The sequence below is a fragment of the Colias eurytheme genome, chromosome 4 (genome assembly GCF_061535395.1).
Source record: "Colias eurytheme isolate Ceu_HAF_F1 chromosome 4, ilColEury1 Martin Lab GWU primary, whole genome shotgun sequence".
NCBI lineage: Eukaryota > Metazoa > Arthropoda > Insecta > Lepidoptera > Pieridae > Colias > Colias eurytheme.
The window spans coordinates 11,215,559-11,241,294 of NC_142983.1; the positions used below are offsets into that span (position 1 = coordinate 11,215,559).

Below are 25,736 nucleotides of genomic sequence, written 5' to 3' on the forward strand. Positions count from 1 at the left end.
TAAAATATTTCCTTTGGTCATACCTTACCTATATAGGTAGGTGCACCAAGAGCTAAACCCTTGAATTTACAGCTGCAGCAGTCGTAACTAACATCCAGATCATCCATCCATACTAATATTATAAATGCGAAAGTAACTCTGTCTGTCTGTCTGTTACTCAATCACGCCTAAACTACTCAACCAATTTGCATGAAATTTGGTATGGAGATATTTTGATACCCGAGAAAGGACATAGGCTACCTTTTATTGCGAAATATGTACCACGGGCGAAGCCAGGGCGGACCGCTAGTTATTTATATAATGTAAGTTCCATGAAAAACTATTCCTATCATCCTTTTCAGTCAACTGTAACCAGCCAATAACGATTAATGAAAGAGGTAACATTCTGATAAGGAGTTATCGTGATTAACATTCAGTAACGTTGTAACTTGTAATCCACCATAATGCGTGCCCGTAACAATCACGCAATAATCAATTGCCTGAACCGAACCGGTCACCTGCTAACAAAAACTACACACGTAATCGGATACGATTTTTCTAACCTCACACTAATTATTTTCCGTGTGTTTCAAAAATAAATGCTGGTTTTGATCATTTATCACATGTATTTAGCAATAATTTATATGTACAAGACATGTTATCCAATCGGTTATTGTAACGTTATTATTTAATTGTGTGCACTAGCTTTCCGCCCGCGACTTCGGGCGCGTGCACAGGGCGCGTGCATCAAATCACGTGAAAGCTGTTCCTGGAATCAAATTATTTATCCCATAAGCTACCTCTTACTTTACTCTCAACTCTGTCTTTCAGCATTATAATATGAGAAAATGTACCAAACAAAGAAATTATCATATATACATCAGATATGGATATAATAAATTATCTGTGATAAATCAAAAGAAAAGAAATAGATTGCATGCGACATAACACGCATTAGGGAAGAATCGTTTATTGTTTATAATTACTTAATAATTAGATAAGTATTCATTGTCACAAATTAGGTCACGCTCAAACATAATATATTACGTTAGGTACCGACAGTGGCAGAAATATTACAAATTCTGTAAATAATTTTTTTTTATTTTTATTGTGCTTAATATTGAAAAAATACTGTTTATTTCTACCTAATTACTTATTAATTCAATGAACAACACGACCCTACACAAAGGTAGGTAATTTTATATTTTTTTAATATTGCGCATTTTATATCCATAAAAAAGCATACAATAAAAGCATTTCAAAGAAAGAATGACAATGCAGTTTAATATTAATGATACGGCAAGAAAGTTGAACTTATAACTTGTAAAGTGCTATAATATAGACTAGAACCTACGTGGTTTGCATTGTAAGGTCGAAACATTACAATTCTCTGACTCATACCCTCATACCCATAAACCGGATCTAGTGCACCTACAATGAAAACAAATATGAAATACCTACTATTACAATTAGGGTGTTACTTCATAGATCACATTAAGTAGGTTGCGTAAAGCTCACAGTGTACTAAATAAGAGTAGACCTACATATTAAAATGCTTTTCTTTTATGATAATATTGATTTCTTTTATGATCTGTGAAACTATTTCGTTGTATAGTGTATAGTAGGTTATTTATGAATTATGTGCTTAGCTTATGTACATTTTACCTGTTTAAAATTACCGGTCTTTATCAAAAGAATATTCACATACTTTGGAACCTGTGTTTGGAACACAATATGGAATGTTTACGACTAACGCCATCTATTAACGAACTTAATTTTCTATTTTACGCTCAAGAGCATATTGAACAAAACTAATCACTTCAATAAGATCATACACATTTTTTTATATAAAGCAACTAAATATATTATATTATAAATGTTTATTATGTGTTAATTAATATGTAAAATCGATACATATAAAAGTACGTAAAAAGAAACGGTGTCAATCCGCAACTGTCAAACGTTGTCATCCGTATATACATAGTAGTCTTTGGTTGTCATTCCATTTGTCAATAATAAGCACCCCAAATGATGCTAAATTTACATGTGATAAAAATATAAATAAAGCTTTTATAGGCCAAGTTTAATATAAATCGTGATTTGAATGAAATCAGGTAATAGAACAAAATGACATATGGACTTAATAAATCACAGATGCGTATTTTGTAATCCTTTACATGCGTGACCGAATAAATCGATTACCGCTCTGATAAACAGTTAAAAACATGTAAATATTATAAGAAAATTTTCCAACACATTTAAATATTTAGAAATTCTTTAAAATTGCAGGATAAATAAGTTCAAGTTTCGCTTCATTTGACGGCAGCATCATTTTCGATCCCAAAATGTCGATGCCACATAGCAGTTCAAGTACAACAAGCTCAAGTACAAAACGGAAAGAAATTTACAAGTAAGTGTTCATATAAAACTGTCTGTTATTTACAATAGTTAACATTTGAGTGTAGAACCGTGAGGTCTTGAGTTCTTATGAAAATTTATTACTTATTGAACAATAATATTATGGACTTCACATTTTCTTCTTAATATTTCAGATACCAAGCACCATGGCCTTTATACTCAATGAATTGGTCCGTGCGACCTGACAAGAGGTTCAGATTGGCTCTAGGAAGCTTTGTCGAAGAGTATAATAATAAGGTAAACATTGCATATTGAGAAATAATTACGATGGCTGTGACTAAAGTTGAAGGTTGAGGAAATGAATTATTTTTTCGATTATATGGAAAATCAGTGCTATATCAATAAAAAAAATAAATTCTTAAAAGAACTGTTAATCTAAATTGCATCTAGATTCCAATTGTTTTAATGACAAATATTGTAACCAGACATCTTTTTATTTGTAGGATATAGATATATTCAGGAGCTTTCTTTTATCAAAAAAAAAATGCTATTCCAGTGACATTAGGTTTTTTATAGGTATTTTATCTCAAACAGAATATAATATTCAATATGATTAACAAATTACAGGTACAAATCATTTCGCTAGATGAAGAAACAAGCGAGTTCAGTGCAAAGAGCACATTCGACCACCCGTACCCCACCACTAAGATCATGTGGATACCAGACAGCAAGGGAGTGTATCCGGATCTTCTTGCTACTAGTGGTAAGTTATATTATGATGATAAATACTATAATTTTTATTGTTATTTATTTATTTATAAATACTATAAGGAAGGAATTGGGGGGTTTAAAAATAATAAAAATGTGACTGCTGTTTGAAATGGTTCTTTTTTCCATTTTTTAGATGTCTTTTTTGCCTGTTTTTCTAAATGTAACTTAATCTGTAGTAGGTAAAATAGAAGTCTATTTCTTGAATAAAATTCTTATGTCTTAAGTCAAAATTAAAGATTTTTGTGTATTTGTTTCTGTAATATTAAAAATGAAAACACCATCCATTGCTAAAACAGCATAACATAGATACTGCTTTCCGAATCAGTGGTAAATGTTAAAAATATGTAATGACGATTCGAAAGTGCTTCTAGAAGAAGTCTAATTGAATAAATAATTTTTAAGTTTATTTCTTACTTGTTTGAGAAGTACAATTTTTCCTTTTATTGTGTACTAGCTTTCCACCCGCGGCATCGCCCGCGCAGAAGAAAGAAAAACCGTTCCCGTGGTATTTCCGGGATAAAACCTATCCTATGTCCTTTCTCGGGTATCAAAATATCTCTATACCAAATTTCATGCAAATTGGTTCAGTAGTTAAGGCGTGATTGAGTAACAGACAGACAGACAGAGTTACTTTCGCATTTATAATTTTAGTATGGATGTGCTGTGCAATAAATTGATTATTATTTTCCAGGCGACTACCTCCGCATATGGCGTGCGGGCGAGCCGTACACGCTATTCGAGTGTGTACTCAACAATAATAAGAATTCTGACTTCTGCGCACCCCTCACATCCTTTGACTGGAACGAAGTGGACCCCAACCTCATTGGCACAAGCAGTATTGATACCACATGTACTATATGGGGCTTGGAGACAGGTCAAGTGCTGGGACGGGTCAATGAAGTGTCCGGCCATGTGAAGACACAGCTGATTGCCCATGATAAGGTTCGTAGAATATAATTACTGTCTTAGACCTAAAGACTATCTTACGATTAATGATTAAATGACAGAAACAGGATACCTGATTTGCTTGATTTTTTTGTTACAAAAAATATAGATAATAATTACGTCACCATAGAATCACCTATCGACCTCACTTCAGATCACACTCCTGTCATCCTAAACATAAGCTCAACAATCACTCTGTTGCAACCACAACCTAAGTTATACAACCGCAAAAATACGAACTGGCGTAAGTACCAAGACATAATAAACACACTGGTGGATCTGAAATGCAAACTTAAAACCTCTGATGAAGTAGAAAATGAAATAGAAAAACTCAATATGACTATTCATAATGCTGCAAATATTGCCACTCCAAAACAGAAAGGTAAGCCTCCAAAACAAAACTCTTATCCACTAGAAATCAAAGAGAAAATCAAAGAACGCCGCAGACTTAGAAAAATATGGCACAGGAGCGGGTATCCGAGCGACAAAACAGCTTTCAACAAATTTTCGGAGGAATTGAAAACTTACATTAGCCAACTAGAAAATGAAAACATCCAAAATCGTATTACAAATCTAAGCCCCAATGCTGACACAGATTATTCATTGTGGAAAGTAACTAAAGCCCTAAAACGCCCTAAAGCTCATATGTCCCCTCTCCACAACAGCAACGGAGGGTGGGCTAGATCGGACAAAGAAAAGGCTGAAACATTTGCAAAACACTTAAACACTGTTTTTCAACCACACCCTGAGAGTAATCCTGATCATACGGCAAAGGTGAATACATACCTAGGCTCGGCAAAACAGATGTGTCTTCCTCTTAAAAGCACTAGTCCAAAGGAAGTCGCTAGAGAAATCAGATACCTCAAAGAAGGTAAGGCACCTGGATATGATATGGTCGATGCTACTTTGTTAAAACATCTTCCACCTAAAGGAATAATGAAAATTGTCAACATCTTCAACGCTCTTCTAAGACTCGAACATTTCCCAGGGCAATGGAAGATAGCACAAGTGGTGATGGTGCTTAAACCAGGTAAACCACCGCATCAGACGACCTCATATAGACCCATTAGCTTGCTGCCAATTATTGGAAAACTGTTCGAGAGAATACTACTCAGCAGAATTAAGGAACACCTACTCACTGTACTGCCCGACCATCAGTTTGGATTTCGTGAAAACCACGGAACAATAGAGCAAGTCCACCGAATCGTAGACATAATAAGTAAATGTCTTGAAAACAAATTGTATTGCTCTGCTGTCTTTTTGGATATAAGTCAAGCATTTGACAAGGTGTGGCATGAAGGTCTTCTATATAAATTGAAAGAGAAGCTCCCTCACTGCTTTTATTTAACTCTCAAATCTTACCTCACCAAAAGAAGCTACCAGGTGAAATGCAACGAAGATCTCTCCGAACTCTACGAGATAAAATCTGGTGTCCCACAGGGCAGTATCCTAGGACCGATACTGTACCTTATTTATACAGCTGACATCCCCGCGAACAGCAAAACAATGATTGCGACTTATGCCGATGACACCGCAGTGATATCCATCCATAAGGATCCAGGAACTGCATCTCTCATGATACAAGAGCACCTCAATGAAATTGAGACATGGCTAAAACGATGGAGGATAAAAGCAAATGAGAGTAAGTCCACGCATGTGACATTTACGCTCAGAAAGGAAACGTGCCCGCCGGTAACCTTAAACAACAAAGAAATACCCCAAGAAGATAGTGCTAGATATTTGGGTATGCACTTAGACAGAAGACTGACATGGCAAAAACATATATGGACAAAGAGAAAACAACTTGATGGAAAACTGCGTAGCTTAAATTGGCTGATAGGTCACCACTCAAAATTGAAAGACAATAGTAAAATTCTAATTTACAAGACAATCTTAAAGCCAATCTGGACCTATGGCATACAGCTTTGGGGCTCTGCCAGCAATAGCAACATTGAAATCCTAGAGAGATTCCAGACTAAGGCTCTCAGAACAATACTTGGTATCCCCAAATGTATTGCAAATAAATACATGTACCTTGATCTCGGTATAGCCACAGTTCGAAAACAAATTGTCGAAAGCAGCCAGAAATATCAGGAAAGGCTAACAGTACACACCAACGACCTTGCTCAAGCGTTAAGTGGAGAGGGAGGCCAACAATACATCAGGCTAAAAAGACAGGACATTACAAACCTTGCTAAAAGATTCTGAAATAAATAAAAATTAAACAAATATAACACTGGACTACAAGGGTGGAGTCGTTGGACGAGCCCCTTGAAACAATATCAATGTTCCCGGACGGAGTTCCGAAACAATATAAAGGCCAATTGTTACCTAACAGATTGCCTGGTCGCAGTAATATCAAAAAAAAAAAAAAAAAAAAAAAAAAATGATTATAGAACTGTTGAAAAGAGTAATTTTTTGTGCTTTGATTGTAACAAATATATACAAAATAGCTTTACAATTTCTAATTTTTAAATAAGCTTATATTTTCCCTTGTGAATCAATAATACCAAACTGAGTCAATTATAATTATTAATTGCTATTTGGTAGAAAATATAAAAAGTGAAATTGAGATTAATGAGAATTGTCTAAATAGAGCCATAAAAAATCTATAAATATTTTACATTGATGTACAATACACAGCTAGATAATTATACCCAAAAATTGTCTGAAGGAAAACTCTACCATACGCGTCTAATAGGTAGAGTTTTCCAATGAGCATATACAATCGACTTTAACATTACTATTAAATAAGATGCTAATTTGAATGAATGTTTTGTAAAGCACTCTGAGATTTTTTAAAACCTTGATTTTTAAAGACGACTGTGACTAATCGCTTACATAGTTATCATATTTGGTGTTAGTTTAAAACCTTTGTAATGTGTCTTTTCACAACTTTGTAAAAGTTCACACGCATAAAAAAATGTTGAGTTTGATTTTTTTTTTATTCAGGAAGTATACGACATAGCGTTCAGTCGCGCGGGCGGCGGTCGCGACATGTTCGCATCAGTCGGTGCGGACGGATCTGTTCGCATGTTCGACCTGCGCCATCTTGAGCACTCCACTATAATATACGAGGTGAGTGAAATTATGGCGGGAATGTAGTGAAATGTGGGTAGAAGAAATGTTTGAGGTGTCATATCTGGGATACCCGATTGGAACGAAGTTCGTTCTGTTTTGAAATGAGTATTATAGGAGGTATAATTAAATAAATTAACAATATTTAGGAGTTAAATGATAAATGAAGTAAGTGAAGGAATTCTAATAAATATCCATTTGCCAATTTTGCTCTTTATAATACAACAAACATACCGTCTGATTCAGTACCCGCATATTCCCGCATAAACACCTATAAGTGCTTCTAGAAGACTTAATTGAATAAATAAATGTTTGAGTTCGAAGCATATGGGAAGCGATCGAAGATTAGTATTTATTTAAAATATTAAAGATGCAAACTATCAAGGATGTATATTATGTTCCAACCCCCAGGACCCCCAACACACCCCCCTCCTCCGCCTCGCCTGGAACAAGCAGGACCCGAACTATCTCGCCACGATCGCAATGGACGCGTGTGAAGTGATCATACTGGACGTGCGTGTGCCGTGCACGCCGGTCGCACGGTTGAATAACCATAGAGCGTGTGTCAACGGCATTGCGTGGGCGCCGCATAGGTGAGGATTTTTTATATTTTTGGACAAATTTTTTGTAACAGATTTTTGTTGTTTTTTTGACAATTTTTTACTAACATTTATTAGAGACGTCCGAAGTTTTATTTGTTGACAAATTTTTTACTAACTGACATTTATATGAGATTTTAGTAATTTCTTTTTGACACTTTATTACGCACTAAATGACGATAGACTTTTGTTCCAATCATAAAAAATGTTATTGTAGTACAGTTTTTTTATACACTAACTAGCGGTCCGCCCCGGCTTCGCCCGTGGTACATATGAAAAATAGATGTTGGCCTATTCTCACCCCTCGTTTTCACCAAAGTATAATACATGTATTTTACAAATTTGATGCAATGTTTTCGTTTCTCATAGACATGTGTAAAACATGTTGTATACAAAATTTGATACATGTAGGATAACTTATATGAAACTTGTTGGTTGAAAACTTCTAGTTGCCTGATCTAAGTTGCCTACATGTTTATGATCTCTTGTTTTTGTTGTAGCAATACTTGTAGAATTCGAGACAAATTCAGTCGTACCTACTTTTATAATTTCTATTAAAAAAAACTTGTGATATGTATGTATGTTGAAAACTTTATCCAACAAACATGGATAAAGTTTAAAACTTGTTTGTTACTAGTATTATACAGAAATTGCAATAAAATAAACAATACTTATCTAAACCACGACTGTGTTTTGTAGGTGAGAACGCTATCAATGGATCAGACAAGTTCTACCATGTCACAGACTTCAGTGTAAACGCAAATGTGTTTTATACTTGTATAAATACTTGTTGGCTACAAAGTGTGAACGAAAGAATGTTTGAGACAGTCTCAATACATGTGTAAAATAAATAATTATGTTTTGAAAAGTATTCTACAAGTTTTGTATCAAACTAGTATTTAACTTGTTTCTTGGTGAAAACGAGGGGTCAGACTTACCCGATATGCACAGAAAATTTCATGAGAATCGGTCCACCCGTTTCGGAGGAGTATGCAGACTAACATTGTGACACGAGAATTTTATATATAAGATTTGTACAAACTTCTTGTTATAACAAGAAAACAGAAAAAAGTAAAGGAAACTATTCTTTTTCTTTATAGTAATAAAAGTATTATTATTACATAATTGTGATTTTTGTTTCGTATATGCTCGTTCATATATTTCGTGTGTGCTTTTTTTGCGTTGATAACTTCAAAATCAATTCGCCTTTTGCACATATGTTTGCCTACAAGCTTTGACTCTATTCAAATCAAAGATTTTTACAGTGATCATCAATCCATAAAACTTTAATTAAGTTCAATAGTTTGAAAATAATCTATTATATTAAATAATTATCATTTTATTATTTATCCCTCCCAGCTCATGCCACATTTGCACAGCTGGTGACGACCACCAAGCGCTAATCTGGGACATTCAACAAATGCCCCGCGCTATAGAGGACCCCATACTTGCATACACCGCCGCGGAGGGGGAGGTCAACCAGATACAGTGGGGGGCAACCCAGCCTGATTGGATCGCGATATGTTATAACAGACATACAGAGATTTTGAGGGTTTAAAGATGGGGAGTTTTGGTGTTTTGGACTGTCCCATGCTATCTAGTGTTAAACTGCTATAACATATGATAATTTTAATGGTTAAAAGCAATAAGGCTTTCGTTTTGTCTCCCGTTTGAATATCCAACTAACAGTATACTACCGCGGAGGGGGAGGTCAAAAGGATACAGTGGGGGGCAACACAGCCTGATTGGATCGCGATATGTTACAACCGACATACAGACATTTTGAGGGTTTAAAGATGAAAAAGATAGTGGTTTAAGGTTCGGACCCCCTGCAATGTCGAAAAATGTGTATTTAGCCTGCTATAGCCTATAAGACAAAGGCAAATTATTGAGGGTTTTATGGTCGAGAAGATTAGTTTTGACCCCCTTTAATCGTTAATATCCAACTAACCTGCTTTAACAGATATGCGGAGATACTGAGAGTTTAAAGATTGGGAAGTTATTTTGATGTTTTGGACCCTTTGCGTACTAAAAATGACCAAGATTGTGTTAGCCTGCTATAACCTATAACATGCATACGGAAATATTGAGCTGTACGGTATACGGAAGTGTTGGTTTAAGGGTCGAGAAGATAGTTTTGATGTTTTGGACTGTCCCCTGCTATCTAAAATATCGGAGAAGTGTTAAACTGCTATAACATATGGAAAAATTCAAAGTTTAAAGCAATAATGCGTTCTATTTGAACCCTTTTGATCTATAAATGAACATCTAATCTGCTTTAACAGACATACGGGAATTTTGAAGGTTCAAGTGGAACACAGCTTAGACAGTTTTGGCTAAAGTTTAGTTAACTTTTAACCCATTGACCACCGAGCGGCCCGATCGGGGCGAGACACAATAGATTTTCTATTGTGTCTGTGATACCGGGACTGATGGATTAAGCCAAAGCTTAGACAGTTTTGGCTAAAGTTTAGTTAATTTGGATGACTTTTGACCCTCTTTGACGATCCATAAATTTTCCTCTAATTCTCGCTTACCTATAAGAGATTTATGATTGATACGGCATTTGGTTGAGTTCAAACATTTATTTATTCAACTAGACCTCTTTTGAAGCGCTAAATATTTTGGGAAATAAATCTCATTATATATTAATCGAATAAATCGATCCCTTTTATGACATTTAAAAAATTGAATTAGGATATGGTTAAGTAAAAATGTCAAATACCCTACATTACTGTCAAAAATTAAGTTCTAAATGTGTGTGTCCAATACCTAGTAAGATCATCACAAATAAGAAAAAAAAACTTTAAATACTTTTGAATTGTAAAATCGAATCAGGTTTGTATGAATGTTATAAACGAGTATATCGACGATCCATTTTTGTGTGTTCTTGTTTATTCAAAAAAACAGGAAGCAATGATTTAAGTTTACTGGACACAAAAATAGCATTTATAATGAAATGTTACCATAGATACATTATTTAAGGTCGATTTTTCAAATACATTTCTGACAATAAATGTTAAATCTGTCTCTTTCTTTTAATTTCAATAATGTGAGATGGCAAGATATTTATCTTTCGAATATATTTCTTGGACGTTGAAAATTCGACCTTAAAGACAACAGCGTAAGTTTGACTGTATTTTTTTCATCTCAATATACTAAATTTATTCTTAATTATTCTGATAGCTTATATGGATAATGTTTAAGACTGATTGGCGTTTAGTGTTGTTGAAGGTTGCGAAATTATTTTGTGTTACCTGTTTTTGTAAACTGACCAGATTCTTGCGAAAACAATGGAAAAGGTTTTCAAATAAGAGATAATTATTGTGGCAGTTACTATCCTGTTGTATTGCCTTTGCAATATATTTGAGTCTGGCCGGTTTACAAAATAGTCAGATTGCGAGTAGGTAAGTTATAAAGAATTGTAAATTATAACTTTTATATTATGCAATAATATGATAATTTATATTATATAGAATAGAATTAGCGATTTCTCTGTATTCTTTATCACTATAAGCTTCTTTTTCTATGGAAATCTTAAATATGTGATAGCATTTAAGTTTGTAGACAACTGTGTTTTTTTCAAGCAGTTTATGGTCATTTTTCGGGTTACCATTTCAATAAAATGAACCGAGACAAATGTACCACTTCGTAGATAAAATATACTGTATCTCTAGGATTGTTGCGTAATTTATACCTTAGATTAAAATTATTTTATGGTAACATTGATATTGATAGCCATTGATTTTCAAGGCACTGAAATGGTTTATAACATAAAAAATATAACAATCTAAAATCTCAATATTATTATTGCTGAAGCTGGTATCATTCAAAATTGTGTATTATCTTAAAAAAAACCTTTCAAATCAGTTAAAAATGGTTAGGTAATTTAATTATATTAATTAGTGATAAACTATGAAAATGGCCCAAATATAATATTATGTCATGATCGATAATTTTCTTGGTATTATGTATTATTATTATTTCTTTTTTTTATCGGTTTATGATTTCTCGCCATTTGCATTGGTAGAAAATAATTAAAAATATAAAATCGTGGCTTGCAAATATCAATGTTCAAATAGGAAGCTCAGTTGGCAAATTATGTTCTACTTTTGTAAGGTAAATAAAATAGCATATAGATTTAGGTTAATTTATTTATATACAAGTATAAACATTTCTTACAGAATAAATACATTTTGAATGATATTGCTTTTATTTTTTATATAAAAAATATGTTCAATAGTTATAATATGTTAGACATATTGTAATAGCTATATCGAATCTATAAATTGAGAATAGAGAGGAACTGCAAACTTCATGAGGAAGAGGACTTTCTTAAAATATAGGCTAAGTAATAACATTTATATTTATACATATATATTTTTATACATATATTATTAACTCGATCTTTGTCCCGATGAAAATTGTTCGTATATATCCAATAACGATTGAGGCGTTCTCGGTTTAAAATCTCGTTTCGACAGGATATTTTCGAAATGCTCCATACATACAGCAGGACATTCTAGGTCTTTCTCTAACGCTTGCAAAGCCGCCTCATGACACAAAGCTTGTATCTCCGCTCCCGAGAATCCCTCAGTTTTCGTTGCAAGAATATGCGAATTAACATCATCACTTATACTCATTTTACATAATTTTAATTCTATTATCTGTAATCTCGTCTCAAAGTCCGGTAATGGCACGTAGATTAACCTATCCAATCTTCCCGGTCGGAGAAGTGCCGCATCCATTCTATCTGGTCTGTTCGTAGCTGCAAGTATTGTGACAGATTTAAGGGGCACTACACCATCTAACTCTGTAAGCAATTGCGCTAACACCCTTTCATGTACACCCGCTTCTCCGGCCCCCCTTTCGCCACCAATCGCGTCCATTTCATCAAAGAATATGATCGATGGAGCAACTTGACGGGCTTTCGTAAATAAATCGCGTACAGCACGTTCAGATTCGCCCACAAACTTCGAGAATAATTCTGGGCCCTTAATTGACAGGAAGTTCAGGCCGCTTTCAGTCGCCAATGCTTTCGCGATCATAGTTTTCGAACAACCTGGAGGTCCGTACAGTAGAACTCCTGCTGGCGGTCGTATTCCTAATCTTTGGAAGCTCTCTGCGTGTTTCAATGGCCATTCGACTGCTTGTCGTAACTTTAGTTTTAAATCATCCATGCCTCCAATATCTGTCCATCTTACATTTGGTATTTCAATTAGTAATTCCCGCATTGCGCTTGGTCTTACGATTGTTAGAGCAGTTATCAAGTCGTCTTTTTCTATGAATTCACTCCCTCTTTTAATACATTTTAGGGAAGCTTGTGTACACAAGTTGACCATATCAGCAGCTACATAACCATGAGCTAGATCAGATATAGCATCTATATCTTGAGAAGATATTTTATTGGGTAGTTCTTTAAGTAGAGCATATAAAATTTCCTTCCTTCGTATTCTGTCTGGTACTGAAACCTCTATTTCCTTATCTAATCGCCCAAATCTTCGTAACATAGGATCAATGGCATCTCGCTTTCTTGTTGTAGCCAGAATGAATACACGGCTATTTTCTTCATGCAAACTATCTAACAACGCTACAAATGCGGACGTAACTCGCCGTTCCTGCTCTGTGCTTCCAGCAGAGCGTCTTGGGCATATAGTCTCTATTTCATCTACTAATACTATACATGGATCATTATCTATGGCTTGGGCAAATAGCTTTTTCATAGAAGCTTCAGTTTCACCAAAGTACTTGCTGAATATCGTAGGCCCATTGATTTCAACATGATTGCAATTCAAATTTTCAATTAAATATTTACATATAGCCGTTTTTCCTATACCAGAATGGCCATACAGTAAAAGTCCTCTGGTGGGTTGAAAATTAGCTGCAAATCCTTCTGTATTGAAGGATATTTGTATTAAAGTTTTAATTTCATCTATAATGTCATCAACACCACCTATAACAGGTGTTTTCTTTTTCACTTTTTGGGCAGTTTTCTTTTCAATACTCCACAATGTATCGTCAGACAGAACAAACCAAGGGTGGACATCAGTTTGCTGCTTTGATTTTACATTCAAAACTTCTATTTCCAATTTTTTTCCAAAATAATAATATACCAGTATACTTCCAATGCAAGCATAATAGTTTTTAAAGTTCTCCTTTAAAATATCTGCTATATCTGTGTCTATTTTATGATTTCTGATCTTAACACTAATATTGGAAGCCTTGGGAACATCTGCTTGCAAGACGGACACACTTACTTTCTTGTTATCACTGCACCAACCTCCTGTGAGATCTGTAACCAAAGTCAGAGAATATTTAACCAATTTGAATTGGACTTTTAATGGAATGTAGAGTTTACAACAGAATATGCACAGGGTGTAACCTCCTTACCGAAAGAAGATGAAGGTACAGCTTACAGAAACATTTTTAATAAACTAAAACTTGTAGGTATATCAATACTTTTCAATAATTGTTACACATAAAAAGATTACCTGCAGCAGGGAGAATAACTGCAGCTGGAGAAGATGCTTTGGACGGCCACATACGTTTCAATATAGTTGGAGCACCGTCTTTCTTCAGCTCCAATGGTCTACCGATCACAGCTCCTATTAAGGTCCCTGCCGACGGGTGTATTAACACTGCATTCCTCGGAGCATTATCAGGCAGTGCACTACTACGTTCTAGCCAAGAAAATAGTTGCCCGTTTTCAATATAAGGACATTTTATTTGATCTTTCTCACAACCTAGTTCGATGTGAATATTTTTATCATTTGACAGAACATTGCAATTACATTTCTCGCACTCCGCCCATAAGGTTTTCTTGGCTTGTTTGGGGGGCATTTTCACTAGAAATTTGTTGAAATACACTGTGCCATAGGATAATTTGAAAAATATTAAGGTTAATATTAGGGTTATGTTTAAGAAGGGTTATGTTTTTTATAAGTCAACTGTCAAGTGTCAAAACTCAAAAATGAAAAAATAAAAATAGCCGAAATAGAACTGCGTTCAATTATTTTGTATGTTTGTACTTTGCCTTAACAATTACATCAACGAGTCATGTTTTATTATGGTTATTGCCTTAGAAACACACTTACAAAGTTCTATACTATTAAAATAGTAACGTAAACGATTTAAAGTTTTGGGATAAGAAATTTTGAACGAAGTGATGAAAACTCTTGTAGGCCGAGCTTGTAGGTACTTCATGAGTTGTCACTCGATTGACAAATGACAACTGACAGTTTGTTTTATGTTTTAATTTTTATTAGTCATAAATTGTTTTTTAAATAAAATAATTATAAACAAGGGCCTTTACAGTTAAAAACTAACACAAAATTTATCACTTCTATACCAGTGAATTTATTAACGTGCTCTACGTGATATCTCTTTAACTTCGTCTGGGTTTCAAGATTCCACTTTCACGATGACTCTTGCAGAGTTTTTCAGCTGTTCCCTGCTAGCTTTTGGTCCACCAATAGCAATGTTTGCTTTAACGATAGCTAAAGATCCAGTGAGAATCATTATTATGATAGCAGCGGCATTTTTCTGGTTATTATCATTTTTACTCTCGTCTGTTATTTGGTACATTGTATCACCGTTACGAACATATTTAGCATTTGGAATGGTATTTGCTGTCTTATTTCAGGTAAATATGATTGTTTTATTAAATATTTTTAGTTATATAAAGCTATTTCGTCCATTTATCATATAATTTTTTGTTTTTAGGAAGGTTTCCGGTATTGTATATATTTACTGTTGAGAAAGACAGAAGCTGGTCTCAAAGAAATATCAGAAAACCATGAAATTAGCAAACATAAGTTGGAAATGGCGTATGTCTCTGGTCTTGGATTTGGCATTATGAGTGGTGCTTTTGCACTTGTCAATGTTCTGGCAGATTCTGTAAGTGTTTATAGTTGATATATACATAATAACGTTTTCCCCGATCTTTGTCCTAAATTAAACCCATACATTACATATTAAATTTAATTATATATTTGGCAATTGCACAATTGAAATAAGAGTCATAAATTAAATACCCACATTTAATTTTACAGATTGGGCCGGGCACTCTAGGACTTCAAAGTGGGACGGAATTCTTCTTTGTCACCAGTGCAGCCATGACTCTCTGTATGATCCTCCTCAACACATTCTGGAGTGTCATATTCTTCAATGGACTAGACGAGAAAAACTATAAAAAGGTTCTATGGGTCGTCGGCTCGCATTTCTTTGTTTCTGCTCTTAGTTTGTTAAATAGAAAAGAGTTGTATATCGCTACTATTTTGCCCTCATATATAGTTCTCTTAGTAACTGCAGTGTTAGCCTTTAAATGTGCGGGAGGATATGTCGGTACTCTACTACACACATTTACAAATAAGCCTTAGTGTAGAACATTGTGACTTTAATTTTACCCATTGAGATGTAATAATTTGTTAACTAACACCCCAGTTGCTTTGTCCCTTGTGGTTTATTTTTAATTAATATAAATAATACTGATGTTATTACTGACAGAAAGAAATCAGTGCTTTTTATGTAACAATACCAATTATAGATTTTATTTCTGATTGCTGTTGTCACAAATTGATCTTTCATGTTTTTTTTATTTGCTATTACTAAATGTATATGATAGAATATAATGCAATTGTCTCAATTATTAAATTATCTAGATATTATGACATGTTATTGAGACTTCCAAAAAAATATAATTAAGCATTAACAGAATTACTAATACTGTATTGTAACTCATTTAATTGGCAGAATGTTATCAGGGACATTAAAAATATCTAGAATGATGTGCAGGTCATAAAAGACTGATATTGTCAAATAATTATATTTATTTCATTGTGTAGTAATAATAATAGTAATTGGAAGCTAGTAATGATTTTATTATTGAGTGAACTATATTGTTTACATAGCTTAATTTAGATTGTTAAGTATGTACTAAAATGGAGAATGTATTAACCCATAATATGTTGGTTTTCACATAGATTTACTACATATTATATTTATGTGAAAAGTTAATAATGAAAATAAATTTTTGTTAACAATGAGAATGTAACATATATTACCACTGTTAAAAGTTCCAGTTTTCTTTATATTTACATGCTTCTCTACCAATTTAGTTACATAACTATAGATAAGTAATCCATCTTTTATTTTATTTATTTACTATTCAAATGTTTTGTAACTAATAATACCTATAGATAGGTTTCAGTGTTTAAATTACTTTAATAAATTGTATGGCCTTGCCTCTTAACCTAAGTAATGGATTTTGTAACAAATATCTAAATGTAAGTCATAAAAATGTAATTCAATAGATTTTTTAATGTTAGTAAATGGTAGTAAAGTGTTGCCAAAACTTTTCCCATGTGTAATATGCATAACCTTTCATTTAAAATGTAATTGAACATTGTATATTGAAGATTTTCTTGATAAAATGAAATTTGTCTAATTTCTCAATATCAATAAATATTAACGAGGTCACCATGATTGTGTTTTAAAATTATTGAAAAATTGTAGCATAAAAGGATCTCTGTTTAAATAAAAGTCGATTTTATGTAATTATATTAATTTATTTAATGAAATCACATCATTCCTTAGAAATAAGATTGGACGGAATACTTCAAAATGATGAAGGCACTGTATATACTTTAGATTACTTAAATAATGCTCTTTTTTATAAAATATTAAAAACTAATCATCTTTTTTTTTCTATCCTGGTCACACAGAAACATGAACCTAAACTATTTTCTAGTGTTTTTAAGATAAGCAAGAAAACAGAAGAGTGAACATACAATAAATAATAACTTCACAATTTTCTGGTCTAGAAATACATAATTTAAGAAATAAATTAAGTTGGTCTTGTCATATGATTCCTCAACATATGATAATATAATAAATACATCTGAAAATGATTCTAATAATTCATGGTATGTAAATAAAGTAATACTAAGATAATAATATTTGTTATTAAAACTAAGATTCATCACACTCTTCAGCAAGTTGTGTGAGCAAGGAATCAATTGTCCAGACTGTGTCAGCAGAATCTGAGTCTTCTGGAGATATATACGACTTTAAAACTTCTAAAGCTGCTTCTACACCTTCCACGGATCCAGATATACCTCCTCCAACTTCAGCCAGAGTGTATGCAGTCTCTTTGTCCTTTCTGTCTGACCTGAATTTAAAAATATATAAAAAAAAAATACTAATACTAACCAGGTATTATAGTTAGCAAGAATTTATTCAAAAACGTCAATTTTGAAACTGAGCATAAACCCTGAATCCTTCCTTGAACACGATTTAATCTATACTTACGCTGGTGGTTTCGATAACTCTTTTTCAAACATATCCTGTAAGTCATCTAGATCCGGAAGAGTCGGTATATCATCTAATGATTCTGGAGACTTCTTGGGAATAACAAATTCCCTGTAAAAAATATATTTTTAGTAGAATGATCTAGATAAGCTTTCATTTTTCACACATTTATTTATTACTTTGACTGTATTGGTACGCCTTCTGTCCACACGCCAACTTTACGAGGCTCAGGAACTTTAAAATTGTTGGGTTCTGTCATTATATTTCAGAAGATTTAGTTCCTCTTGTGTTTCTAATTTATTTGTTTACTTTTTGTAGATTTATTTTGTTTGAATTGGAAATTTGAATGACATTATAAGTCATATTCAATTATTGACAGATTGACAGACGTCAGTTTTTAAGTTATTACTACAATGAAAAAATATGTACAAACCATGGACGTATAAAAAAAGACGGACGCCGTTTTACGAACAAACAACGTGAAGCCACCGTAGTAAGCTAGCGATCGTGTAAAGACAATGAACACGCACACACTCTCACCATAGTAAGCTAGTCGGCCGCCATTACGTCGTGAACTACCGACTGATTAACTGCGTCACTGTTTCACAAAAAATATTTAAAATAACGTCTTGCGTGGTTAAATGGTGTCGCAACAGTACAATAACAAATCACAAGGGATTACATTCCACAGGGAAGCAAGTTATTTCTTTTATGTTTTAATGACAAAATTATTACGGCAAAATTTATAGAAAAAAATACAGCCGCCATTGTCATCAGGACAGCTGTTGCCATAGTGTTGCCATGGCAACATGTCACACACACATGGATGTGTCGCCGCCAGTACTAGGCTTCACTCAATGTTTAGGCGATACTCCGTCCGTCTTTTTTTATACGTCCATGCTTAGCGTCCATGGTACAAACATTATACAAAACAAATAATTTAGAAGTAAAGGGAAGAGAAGGGAAGCGAGTAGTCTCTTTGAAATCTATACCAATAAAATTGGAGTGTCAGTTTTTAAAATAAAAAAACCGCTTTTTGCTAAATGCGTATCCGGATGAAAAACGATACGTACCTAGTACCTACATTGTCTGTTTGTTTGTTCCGGCAAATCTCTGGAACAGCTGGACCGATTTTGACGGACAAATAGCTGATTTTATATAAGGAGTAACTTAAGCTTTGCTCACAATACAATGCTCTTTCAAAATATCCAAGTTTTATAACTGGCGACGAAAGTTCGAAACGACGACAAGTATACCCATTACCCAAGCCGCTTTCGTATTGTCATGATTGGACCGGGCCCCTTCCTCTGCGCTACCCGTGATAAATTCCAATAGATGGCGCTATCAGTGTTAATTTCCTTCACATAATAATTATTATATGCGGGCAAATTCGCACTCTAATAGTAGGTACATAAAAAATTTAACAGCCTTTTTGTTGATTAACCATTCTTCAATAAGGTAAGGGTAATAATGAAAACAAAATATTCTTTTAGACCATGTTTTTATTTCTTTTTAAAGAATAAAAAACTCATAACAGCTCACATTTGATGCGATTACATCTTATATTATTGCACTTTATCCTAAATATTTAAAATTAACATAGTCTAGTCACTGCAATTTTACATACACCTATAATTTTGAATTTAATTTGTGATGTTTGATGTTATTGTAAAGTTTCTTGATATGTAGTATTTATTAATAACCCAATTTGGTTAGCAACAGGCAAAATGCTCTATATTCATGATGAATTTTTATTATGAATTTTATTCTAACATATTAGTTATGTCTACACTTATAATTTCAATACAAATAATAACAATATTTAAAAATAGCCTTGTGTAAGTTACAGTTAACAATAATAAATGGTATAATCATAATATCAGAATGTATATTGTATACATGTATATGAAGTTTTAATATTAATGTGACAGATGTATGAGATCCCATATTATACAATATTTATACATTAAAATAATTATGTGAGTGAAGTCCCATGTCCCCAAGTGGGGTAAAGGGGAGATGCATTATACATCTGTTTCACTGGTCGATTTTCTTTAGGGACATGTAGGTGATCAGCCTTCTGTGTCCTACCAGACCAAGACATTTTTTTTTCTTCGTCTCCAGCGGAAATCGAACCCAGGACCCCTCGGTGCTACGCTCACGCGTCAACCACTGTACCAAGGAGACGGTCAAAAATAATTATGTACTTACTTGAAATTTTATATAAACTTACAAGGGTGACAAATATCTTATCTAACTTATACAAGTGCCAATCTCATTAAATTTCATGTTTTAAACACATCACAACAATACATAGATACTATTTTTTTAAATTATTGATGTATTTTGAAATTACATATTCTGACAATGGATTAGTAGAAATTTTGGTTTGATATTGAATGCAAATTTACTTTAGAAAATTGAATTCATATTGTTATAATTTAGTAAGTTTTTAATAATATTGAAATGCTTTTATCCATTATTTAAATATGTTTTTTTCAAAATACATAGGTCAATCTAGTTTCATTTTTTAGAAACAAATTGAAAGATATTAACTTTCCAATAGTCGTTTCTAATCTAGTAGAAATGGTATTGGTATTATTAATAATTATTTGCTTATTTCTGTCAAACATAATTTCATATGATAATAAATTAACATCTAAGTCATCTCATAATTTTACATATTTTATTTTACAAAATAAAATTACATCATTTTTGTTCAATTTTCATGTAATTATAGTAAATTATCTGACCCTAGATGTCCTATTATTGGCTGAACTGTAAATGGGCAAAAAGATTCCTAATTTCATAATATGAATAAAATAAATAGAATGTGACCAACAGGAATAGGCATTATTTTTATAAAATATATCAATCTGGAGCCAAATATTTTATCTCAACATTCTTTCAGTAGGTTTTAAAACAGAAAGTAAAACAATCTAGGGCGAGTCGGCCTATGGATAGATAACCAATTAGTTGTAAAAATGAAATTTTTTTTAAAAATTTTAGCCATATAAACAATAAGACTTGTTTTTTTGTAATTCCTCAAATTCAATTATGTATACTTATTTCTAAAACTGACATTGATTATTTACTAATTGTGTTTGCTTTGTGATGTACTTTGTGCTTTAAACCTCTTACATTTATGTATTAGTTATTTAAAGATCTTTGAATCTGTTTAGGAGTCATTTATTAAACCCAGGACATTGTCATGTCTCATACTAACTAAACTCTATATCCACAATAGTTAAATACAAAAAATCTCTAAAAAGTTTTATTCTCGTCAACACTATAATCATGCAAGTCTATATACCACGATTTCACAAAATAGTCTATCACTGTTATTTTCACTTTCATAGCATAAGTGTTATTTCATAGTATAAGTTCTATAATGTCCATACTTCCTAGCCACTAAGTCGCACATTAACATGCTCACTTTACTTCACGATTTAAACAATTTTAAACATCATATTGAAAACACTGTTTTTATTACACTGTCACTATTCACTATGACGGGTACAACTCGCTGGTAGATAGCCTGTCGAGGCTATCACTAAGGTCTGGCCCTCTGTTCTGAGCGGGCAGGAGGGACACCAATCATATTGAAATAACTGTTTTTATAACACTGTCACTATTTTATTCACTATGACGGGTACAACTCGCTGGTAGATAGCCTGTTGAGGCTATCGCTGAGGTCTGGCCCTCTGTTCTGAGCGGGCAGGAGGGACACCAGCCCGGAGAGGTCTGCGGAGAGCAGCTGGATATCCTCTCGGTCCATGAGGAGGCTGGTGATTGATGGGTTGTCACTCACCGTCTCTATCAGATCTTGTTGCATTTGCTAGAATGAAGGTTATGGATATGAAAAAAGGTACACTGTGTTAATAAGAAAAATTATGGGAAAAATGGTAGTTATATATGTATTAAACTAGCGGTCCGCCCCGGCTTCGCCCGTGGTACCTACATGTTTAAACTATCCTATCTCTCAAGTTAGATCGAACTGCACATGGTGTGCGAATTTTATTATAATCGGTTTAGTGGTTTAGGAGTCCATTGAGGACAAACATTGTGACACGAGATTTATATATATTAAGATATTCAATTAATTTCAGAGTTAAAAAGAGGTGGTATTCACGCATTCAAAGCGGTACACTAGTAGTATATGAGAACGTAAGAATGAAAGATAACAATCAGTAAAGCAGTAAATGGGTCCAGTTTTGAACTGTTTTTAGAATAAAGCAGTAACTTGTAAAAAAATTACACATCTCCAAAGCTAAATGGGATGATTTAAAACAAAATTGTCTTACAATGTATTAGATGTATTAAATAGAAACAACCTTTACCTGATTTTGCACTTGCTGCGGGACCATATTATGGCCCATGTGGGTCAGATTCGGGGACACATGCCCCAAAGTCGTCATCTGGTGCATATTCGGCGATATGGCCCCGTGCATCGGCGATATTGGGGACATAACTTGCGCCATAGGCGAAGCTCTCATCATCGGAGACGTTGGGCCCATCGGGGACATCTGCATGTTTGGGGACATGGACGCTTCGTTCGGGGACATCGTTGCGACGCTTGGGGACAATTGCGTGTAGTTTTGCCTCCATTGTACGTCTTGGTACGGCTGTATGTGACTAGGTCCAGCTAGGGGTACGTTTTGCATGTTCCATTGCTGAAATATCGATGAAAATAGTTATTTTCTTTAATATTTATACTCTATTAAACAAGAAAAAATAATTTTTATATTTATCTTAATACTATTATAAAAGCGAAAGTTTGTATGGATGTATGGATGTATGGATGTATGGATGTTTGTTACTCTTTCACGTAAAAACTACTGAACCGATTACAATGAAATTTAGCACACATATAGAGGGTAACTTGGATTAACACATAGGATAGGTTTTATCCCGGAAATCCCACGGGAACGGGAACTATGCGGGTTTTCCTTTGAAAATGCGGGCGAAGCCGCGGGCGGAAATCTAGTTCTCCAATAAAATCGTTACGTAACAAGAAAACACCATTTGCATAAGTCACAAATAGTATTGGACCAAGTATGTGTCCTTGGGGTACTCCCTATAAGATTTACCTGATAAGAGTTATCTTGCACAGGTTCATGCTCGTTGTAGACGCTGGCCACTTGTCGCGGGCTGCCCATCGCGTGTGGTGGAGTTTTGTCTATAAAAATAATAACATTTACAAATATATTTATAAAAAAATAATGGCAAATGAATCGAATGCTTCTATATAAACCATCATATCAATTTTCTTTTTTGTTAGAATTTGAATCAATATTCAGAGAACATCTCTTTAAAAAGATTAAATTAATATATTACCTCTTGGTTCTGATTTGATTTGTTGATCGCCGTAATTTCCTGAAAAATTACAAAATATGTAAAATCTTCCCAAATAGTACATTATTATCAATATCACACAAGAATATAAAGTTATTGAGTATAGTAAGCATCTACAAAGGTATCCCCACATGGGGAAGCTTAAAATACAATAAAATTAACATTCAAAACGCAAAACACACAAAAAGTTACAGAAAACTACAACTAATTCATGATTTTTGTTAAGTAGCTATTATAATTTAAATTTATTTCATAACAAAAACCATGATTTTATCTACGTCTAAAAGTAAAAAGCATGCAATTAAACTAAAAAGTAGTCCCACACAAATAAAAACATGCATTTCATTGCTAATATGTATATGTGTGACATTAAAAAAAATACAACAGAAAACAACCATGCCGAAAAATTATCGCCGTACCTTTACAAAATGTTCTGGATTTCAGTACTTTTCTAAATAAATAAATAAAAAAATATACCGAATTATCTTTATTAGCATATTAATATAAATTCTCGCACTCAAGCTTTGACTATAGTTGTATAAAAGTAACAAATAATTGTATACAAAAGTTTAGTCGCAAATTTTGTTAATATTTTCTCGTATTTGGCATTCCTAAAACATAGGATACAATAAAATTAAGATGGAAGATTTAGAAAAAATGCTGAAAAATTACAAAAAATGTTATACATTGTGAACGTTTCTATGCAGAAATAAATATTATGTCCACTAAAAACTGTTCCTATTTATAAATTGCGATAAACATCTTGTATACATTTTACAAAAACCTCTTAAATTTTGTTATACTCTATAAAACTCTTCTAAATCTTAGACAAAAATTATTCTTATCAAGATATGTTTCCTTAAAATTACGTTACACATAATATATTTTAACGGGTTTAATACTGGTAACGAAAAATCACGAGTATTGCATGAACCGTACAAAAAATTTCACAATTCAATATAAATAACTGCATTTTTTGCATTTGAATAACATTTAATGCTACATACATCAAAATGCACACATCTAGAACTAAGAAACAGACGAAACCCATCATAGTTGGTACAGACATTTTTGGTAAAGAAAACATTTATAATAAAAGCACACATATGCACATTAGCACGATACTACAAGTAAACTTTGTACTGCGAGAAACGCAATTAAATTAATATATTTTAATTAAGAAAAACTTAACATTTAATGTTCTAAATAAATAGAAAACAAAACGCAACAATTTGACTAAGCTAATATTAAATAAATTTATTTAAATACAAAAATTATAGGATTTTTATTTCACGTGGGACGAATGGTTAGTTTAAACCTAATTATTGTTAAGATTCACAAAAAGTGATATACATACTAAATTTAATTGTTTTCAAAAGAAGAAAATCTTTTCAAAATAATTTAATAGGCTATTTGACAGTATAAAAAATAAATTACTTTTTTGTGTAATCCATATATATATAAGGTTTTTGAAGCGATTTAAATTAATAAATGATATAAATAATAACTTATTTATTTATAAATCGTCGAGAAAAAACATCATATTTTTTAAAATGACCACGTGACCGAAAACATCCATGATTGGCTGCATCTGCCATGACGTCACAGCGGCGTAAATAACAAGTGATCCCAACGTTTACTCACGTCGTTGCTGAATTTCGCTTTTGGTTTTGTTTCTTGTATAACTTATTTCTTGTGATTCAAGGTGTCTGTAATCAGTTTTGTTCTTTATGTGTTATTTTTGTTTGTCATGGAACCTAATTTCGAAAAAGCAGACAGTAGAAATCTACCTAAAGTGGACGCTATAATTAGGAAATAATATTGTAATACTGTGCTATGATGGTTGGCATGTTCTTTAAAAACAACCAAGATTTTTACGCTCCTCAATTGAGAAATGTGAAAACAGCTATGTAAGTTAATATTTCAATCGTCATTCATTACCTTTTTAGTTAATTGTACCTACTTACAAACATGAATCACAATAGCACAATAATTATGAAGTACCTATACATTTTTTAGATTAAGTCCTTTATTTTTCATTTCAGCCATCCAGTTTATAGGATTGACGTGTTTGTATTGATTATTTTCAATATCAATACAAACACGTCATCATCAATTTATATATATCATTATCTTACCTCAAGCAGGTAAGTAATGAGACGATTTATACTATGTATTTCAAATAAAATAAACTGCCTACTAGGTATTCAACACCATACTTACATCGAAGTGGTCTTCACAAAAAAATATAACTGTTTTAATTGATATATCTAATATCACTTGGATTTCTGCGAGCTAACTGCAACCACTTTCTACGCATTTTTATATCTTTTGGAGCACATA

The 25,736-nt window shown here is 33.0% G+C and overlaps 5 protein-coding genes across 5 annotated transcripts in view; 2 read left to right on the plus strand and 3 right to left on the minus strand.

Moving 5' to 3' along the window:
- Positions 1–1,972: 1,972 nt before the first annotated feature.
- Positions 1,973–11,931, plus strand: wap (DDB1 and CUL4 associated factor wap). Its single transcript, XM_090101441.1, has 8 exons — positions 1,973–2,093; positions 2,269–2,389; positions 2,532–2,634; positions 2,965–3,100; positions 3,800–4,050; positions 7,006–7,131; positions 7,543–7,724; positions 9,090–11,931. Exons 2-8 carry the CDS (start codon positions 2,325–2,327, stop codon positions 9,286–9,288), a joined length of 1,062 nt encoding a protein of 353 aa, XP_089957567.1. The 5' UTR covers positions 1,973–2,093; positions 2,269–2,324; the 3' UTR covers positions 9,289–11,931.
- Positions 11,932–12,119: 188 nt separating this feature from the next.
- Positions 12,120–14,632, minus strand: LOC149909219 (ATPase family gene 2 protein homolog A). The gene is made up of 2 exons (XM_090101440.1): positions 14,222–14,632; positions 12,120–14,022 (listed from the first exon to the last, which is right to left on the minus strand). Exons 1-2 carry the CDS (start codon positions 14,568–14,570, stop codon positions 12,128–12,130), a joined length of 2,244 nt encoding a protein of 747 aa, XP_089957566.1. The 5' UTR covers positions 14,571–14,632; the 3' UTR covers positions 12,120–12,127.
- A 316-nt stretch (positions 14,633–14,948) lies between these two features.
- aph-1 (gamma-secretase subunit Aph-1) lies at positions 14,949–16,177 on the plus strand. The gene is made up of 3 exons (XM_090101442.1): positions 14,949–15,372; positions 15,453–15,626; positions 15,782–16,177. The coding sequence occupies exons 1-3, from the start codon at positions 15,151–15,153 to the stop codon at positions 16,106–16,108; spliced, it is 723 nt and encodes a 240-aa protein (XP_089957568.1). The 5' UTR covers positions 14,949–15,150; the 3' UTR covers positions 16,109–16,177.
- Positions 16,178–17,662: 1,485 nt separating this feature from the next.
- On the minus strand, positions 17,663–18,375 carry LOC149909221 (uncharacterized). The gene is made up of 3 exons (XM_090120261.1): positions 18,218–18,375; positions 18,039–18,149; positions 17,663–17,898 (listed from the first exon to the last, which is right to left on the minus strand). Exons 1-3 carry the CDS (start codon positions 18,295–18,297, stop codon positions 17,700–17,702), a joined length of 390 nt encoding a protein of 129 aa, XP_089976387.1. The 5' UTR covers positions 18,298–18,375; the 3' UTR covers positions 17,663–17,699.
- Positions 18,376–20,852: 2,477 nt separating this feature from the next.
- dl (REL proto-oncogene, NF-kB subunit dorsal) overlaps positions 20,853–25,736 on the minus strand; it is a 41,833-nt gene continuing 36,949 nt past the window's right edge. The window contains exons 10-13 of the mRNA XM_090101451.1: positions 23,376–23,414; positions 23,129–23,217; positions 22,379–22,711; positions 20,853–21,876 (exon numbers count right to left, since the gene is read on the minus strand). Of these exons, the coding sequence (XP_089957577.1) occupies positions 21,682–21,876; positions 22,379–22,711; positions 23,129–23,217; positions 23,376–23,414 (656 nt within the window). The 3' untranslated portion in view covers positions 20,853–21,681. The remainder of the gene's footprint in view (positions 21,877–22,378; positions 22,712–23,128; positions 23,218–23,375; positions 23,415–25,736) is intronic.